Below are 6,148 nucleotides of genomic sequence, written 5' to 3'. Positions count from 1 at the left end.
TACTGTTGTTATAAATAACACATTCAATTGAACTAAACTATGCATGCCTATTGAAATATATTTACACATGGCTTGTGTATATCGTAAATATACATATATATATTATTCATACCTTCGGTGTATAGGACGCAAGCAGATTTGGACATCAAATTTTAGGGTAAAAAAGTGTGTCTTATACACCGAATATTACGGTATTTGAAAAAATATTCATTCAATGCTCTACAGTGCTGCTATCTACACTAATTACTGAAAATATAATTGGTACATTGATTGTTCAAACAATAAAAGAATGAAAATTAGTTTTAGTGATGTTTCTCTTATATTTATTGACATATGGTAATGAATAGTATTTAGTGGTTTCCTTTGTGTTTATTGACGTATAGTAATGGGTAGTTTATAGTAATGTTTCTCTTGTAAGAATATATTTATTATATGAGTAACATTAGGCCTGTGCACCGGCATTGTCAGTATCAGTATTGGGCCTGACATTAGCTACATCGCTTTGTGTACTTTTAACAGCTGTAAAGCCATGTCTCAAAAGATTCATTGTTGATACTACAATCAAAATCCACAATGATTTTCTATGTATCCCTGTCATATCTTCCAGGTCAGGCCTAAATTATTTCCAATGCTATCTGCACGGGGATGTTTTGTCAATTACTTTTGAGTGGATTTTCTATGTATCCCTGTCATATCTTACAAGTCAGGCCTAAATTATTTCCAATGCTATCTGCACGGGGATGTTTTGTTAATTACTTTTGAGTGAACAATAATTAGATTTGGTTATATAGTACCATTACTAGATAGCATTGTGTAGTGACAAATTACCAATCATATTTGAACACAGCACCATATTTGAGAATTTTCATGAGATAGAAAGTGGGCTGAATTATAGAAAACATGGACCTAATTGTACTTGGATTTATTGTTCATAAACTAAAAAAAAAAATCACAATTAGTATGGTTTTTCTTTTGTTATAAATCAGTAAATTATTTTCTAATGTAATTTAGTTTATGAACCAAACAATACTCTATCAGTTAATTCCTTGAAAAAGGTACACACTGTGACACCGCATAAATGATCTATTTTGGATGTATGCACAGTTTTTATTTTTATCCCCGTGTGGATTGTTTACATGTAAACTTTCGTGATATAGGCCTATGTAGCATTTTAGTTTATCATATTTATCAGGAATTATTAGATAGCTTGTGAGAATCTTTTATAGACTTATTAGTAACAGAAATAGACTCTAAAAGCATGTTATTTTAATGACTTTCATTGGTTATAACTAAAGGAATACAGATGGGTCATGCATTTCCAATCCGAAAATCCAACAATAAAGATTAAATTAAAGTCAAATTCTTCAGAAATTTGAGAATATAATATTTCGATCTCTACTTGTCTTGTATATTATGTTTTGATAATGTATCATCTTTCTTTCAGTATTGTATTTTGATGATTCTTCATTAGGAATATTTTTGTTATCACACAGATTATGGTGTAGTTAATAGGAAATCTACATTTAGAGTACTGTTTTCTTACTTATGCTCTGTTGGTCTACATGAACAAACCTATGGTCTAGTTAGTACAAGTGTCAATGTACAGGGTATTGTGTTTTATTTATGCTCTGTTAATCTACACAAACAAAACCGTGGTCTAGTCAGTACAGATGTCTACATTACAGTGTATTTTTCCCCTTACTTTTCTTTGATTAATACAGCAGTGTAGAATTAGTTATCCAAATGTTTGGCCAGTTAAAGTGGTAGGCAGTAGATTAGCATAGTTTCATACGAACACTTCACTTGCTACTTGTAACATGGTGAACACAAAGAACACTTTAAAGTTCTGTATATCAAAATCCATTTAAAAATTTTTGTGGAAGTTATTTTATACTTTACCAACTCATCTACATATACACTGTGTGTTTTGTTTTGTTAAAACTAACCACTTCCGTCAGTTACTACACGTTTGTAAAGAATGAAATAAAATTACCTATTTTAATCACTTCAGAGACAGATGTTTCACTAGTTTCGTTGTCATCAATACTAAGTACTTTATCCTTCTTCTCATGATGACTTGCAGGGTTAAAAGTCTTCAAACTATCTATAATTGGATCTTCTTCATAATGTCTCTCAAGGTCTTTGTCCAGAGTAGGGGTACTAAGAACTTGACGTCCTCCCCAGAAATAGACAGTGTTAATGGTTGTAGCTACAGTAAAAGTGCTCCCACACTGTGCCATCTGATAAAACAATCATTAACCCTTTTTTTTTACAATATTTCTTGCCTAAAGATACACATCTTCTACTTATTTTTCATATAATATTTCTTGCCTGCAAAATTTATGTCAGTCATGGCAGGTAACAACATGTACACATCAGCCATGGTAATAAACGACATACACTCATCAGCCATGGTAGGTAACGGCATACACCCATCAGCCGTGGTAGGTAATGACATACACCCATCAGCCGTGGTAGGCAATTACTTTATAAGTTAGCCAAGGCCATATAAAAATATCAACTACTGTAGGTACCTATGTACGTAGATATAACATACACACACACACACACACACACATATATATAACAAGGATTATATAAATAATAATATACATTATCATGTCATTTTGAGTTTACAAGCAACAGTGTTTATTACAAAATTCATGTAAAATATTGAAATGATAAACTAAAATTAATAACATCAGGCACACACCTGATAAATCATTGGATTCTAATCCTTATAATGTTTGGTTTTATTGTGATTTATTTTACAATATATTCCTAGGCAGTCTTTGGAATAAAATTAGCTACATTATTTAAGTTTCTGTAACACAAATGTAGGTCACATATGTCATACGTATGAAAGTGGTTAAGACATCCTGCTATAATGATCTTGTAGTATAAACATCAAATTTGGCTAAGATATCCTGATATTAAGCTCTTGATAAACTCAGGTCATGCTCATGAAAGAAGTAAAGACATCCTACGAAAACAATTTTATACAACAGATTTTGGTATATACACTGCACAAAACATTTAAAAGTAAAGTAAAGCCTAGTAGAAGACTCCTTACCACAGCAGATCCATAAACTTACTTTAATATGTACAACTAAAAAAAAATAAGTTCCTGACACTGAATTACAAAAACATTAATTGAGGAAGGTGATTTATAAGAGTGGTTTTTAGTCATAGCTATAATATTATATATTTTGATTATAATTTTAACATTCTAGGCAGTGTAGCATCCATACATATATTATTTAACAATATGATAACTGAATAAATGAAACTTTAAAAAATCAGATGACATGCAGTGATCACTCATTTATCAATAATATACATCCTGAAAAACAGGCTGAACAAAACACATGCAATATTACCACAATGTACTTGTCTGCCATCAACTTGACCATCTTGGGAGTTAGGCTGTTCTGAATATGTCCATGTCCCAGCTGGCCATCCTGGTTATTACCAAAGGTTATTATCTTTCCTTGCTCAAGCAAAACAACGGTGTGAGTAGGACCCATTGAAACAGAGACAACTTTATTCCGAAGGCAGTTCACTCGGGTAGGAATAAGCCACTTATAAATCTCATTCTAAATGGAATATTAACCTATTTTCAACTTTCAAATGCACAAACTCATTATTTATGTAACTACAATAAAGCTTCTTTAAAACTATATACTTGTGAAATATCAAAAACTATTCATTACAAAGTGCCAGTAAAACTTAAGAGTAACATCACCTTAAACATTACCATATATTGATAAACACAAAGAAAACATTACTATAAACTACCCATTACCATACGTCAATAAACACAAAGGAAACCACTAAATACTATTCATCACCATATGTCAATGAACATAAAGGAAACATCACTATAAACTATTCATTACGATATGTCAATAAATATAAGAGAGACATTACTATAAACTACCAATTACTATACGTCAATAAACACAAAGGAAACCACTAAATACTATTCATCACCATATGTCAATGAACATAAAGGAAACATCACTATAAACTATTCGTTACGATATGTCAATAAATATAGTTCATTTAAACAAAATCATAACACCTGGTTAGGGCTAATTTCACAGATCAACACACCTTCTGAGTCACTTGCATAAAAAAATCTGGATTCTGGGGTTTTAACATGTAGAATTGAGGCATCTGGTCCAACCCTCTCCACTTCTTGAATCAAAGGAGTATTGCTTTGACCTGCAATTAACATGTAAATTAATGTGCAATGGTGAACATGCAAATGACTGTGGAGACTAAAATAATTCTTCCAACTGCTAAAGTATGCCATACACTGAAAATAACTTAATTTCTATATTTTGATAGTTTTCGGGCTTACACAGAAAAGGTGTAGTATACCTTTATCTACAAAACTATATGCAAAAGGATAAACAAAGTGGTTTTGTTCATGGTGATGAACCTTCAGATTGTTAGAAAATTGTTTTCTTAAAGATGTGGCATAATGATGAGAGGTCTTACTATCACATATCTTGTCAGAGATTGAAATAATTGAGAAAAGTTACATTCCTTCAATGGAATGTAACTCATAATGCTACATTCCCTCAAGTTTTACATTAATCATGCTAATTTGGGCCAAAGGGAGCAAATAAACCAACATTAATAAACATGTCTTTTTGTTTTTCACTACTATCTAAAAATAAACCTATCACTGGGAGAATTAGTTCTCTATAAGTATTTTCTGGGAAGTTCAACCAAATTTCTAGTGTTATTTATATTTTCAACATCATACCAGCTAGTGGTTATCTCATTTTTGTTTCACCATTACCTGCATCAATTACCAATACTGCCAAGCCTATAGGTTATATCATTTCTTTGTTTTACATCTTTAGGAAAATTGTAAAAAACAGTTTTATAATATTACTGACCAGTCACTCATTCATACTTTCTCACTCCCAATGACACCAGAAACTGAATAGTGGGATTTCACACACAGACTGTTCAGTAAAAAGTACTAAGAATGTAGTAATTAATTTCTAATATTAGATAAGTAGTTAATATCTAAATAAAATTCTTGTTGATAGAATATTTGTTTTGCATTAGTTTTTCTTTCTGGAAATGTTCTAAGTAAATATAGTTTCTCATGCAATAATGACAAATTTCAAAAATCTAATTCACCTCTACAAAAATGAAGTAGGATTTACTTTGTTCCAAAAAAAAAACACATAAATTTCTGTGAGAATAAAAATTTACAGAATAAAAAGTAAAAGATAAAGTTTAGAAGCCCATATTAAGATTTAAAAGTTAGTAAAAATTTAATTTTACATTTTTTAATTGAAAAGCAGAGTAGACTGCAATGCCATAATGTGAGTACAATTTCCACAAAAAAGTATCATATGTAACCAGAAAAATTCCCAAAAGAACTACTAATACTTCACTTATATAACAAATAGAATATGTGGTAGAATTTTAACCGATCAATCTCATGCTTACTAATGACCATTCATAGCAAAGCTCATACTAGTATCAAGTACAATAAAAAGATTGTGATAATTTAAATAAAAAGTTGCTATTTAACAATAATTCAATACTCATCTGAAACTTATAACTGGCAAACACTGGGAAGTGTGAAGGTAAATACACTTTCTTCATGGTGGTATAAAGTTTTAAACTCTCATGACATTGCCTTCGAGGGAGACATGGCAGTGTCCTAGAGGAAAAATGGCACTGCCCTAGAGGGAGACTTGGCAGTACTCTAGAGGGAGACTTGGCAGTACTCTAGAGGGAGACTTGGCAGTACTCTAGAGGGAGACTTGGCAGTGCTCTAGAGGGAAACATGACAGTGCTCTAGAGGGAGACTTGGCAGTGCTCTAGAGGGAGACTTGGCAGTACTCTAGAGGGAGACTTGGCAGTACTCTAGAGGGAGACTTGGCAGTGCTCTAGAGGGAAACATGACAGTGCTCTAGAGGGAGATTTGGCAGTACTCTAGAGGGAGACTTGGCAGTACTCTAGAGGGAAACATGACAGTGCTCTAGAGGGAGACTTGGCAGTGCTCTAGAGGGAGACATGGCAGTGCTCTAGAGGGAGACTTGGCAGTACTCTAGAGGGAGACTTGGCAGTACTCTAGAGGGAGACTTGGCAGTGCTCTAGAGGGAAACATGAC

General features: G+C 32.4%; 1 protein-coding gene across 1 annotated transcript in view; it reads right to left on the bottom strand.

The window, feature by feature from the left end:
* Window positions 1–1,993: 1,993 nt before the first annotated feature.
* The window catches only part of LOC106474869 (serine/threonine-protein kinase Nek8-like), a gene marked incomplete at its 3' end in the record, with an annotated part of 27,470 nt that continues 23,315 nt past the window's right edge, over window positions 1,994–6,148 (bottom strand). Inside the window, exons 12-13 of the mRNA XM_022403150.1 lie at window positions 3,381–3,596; window positions 1,994–2,240 (exon numbers count right to left, since the gene is read on the bottom strand). Of these exons, the coding sequence (XP_022258858.1) occupies window positions 1,994–2,240; window positions 3,381–3,596 (463 nt within the window). The remainder of the gene's footprint in view (window positions 2,241–3,380; window positions 3,597–6,148) is intronic.

This window comes from Limulus polyphemus, unplaced genomic scaffold (genome assembly GCF_000517525.1).
Source record: "Limulus polyphemus unplaced genomic scaffold, Limulus_polyphemus-2.1.2 Scaffold7793, whole genome shotgun sequence".
NCBI lineage: Eukaryota > Metazoa > Arthropoda > Merostomata > Xiphosura > Limulidae > Limulus > Limulus polyphemus.
This window is presented reverse-complemented; position numbering and strand designations above follow the sequence as displayed.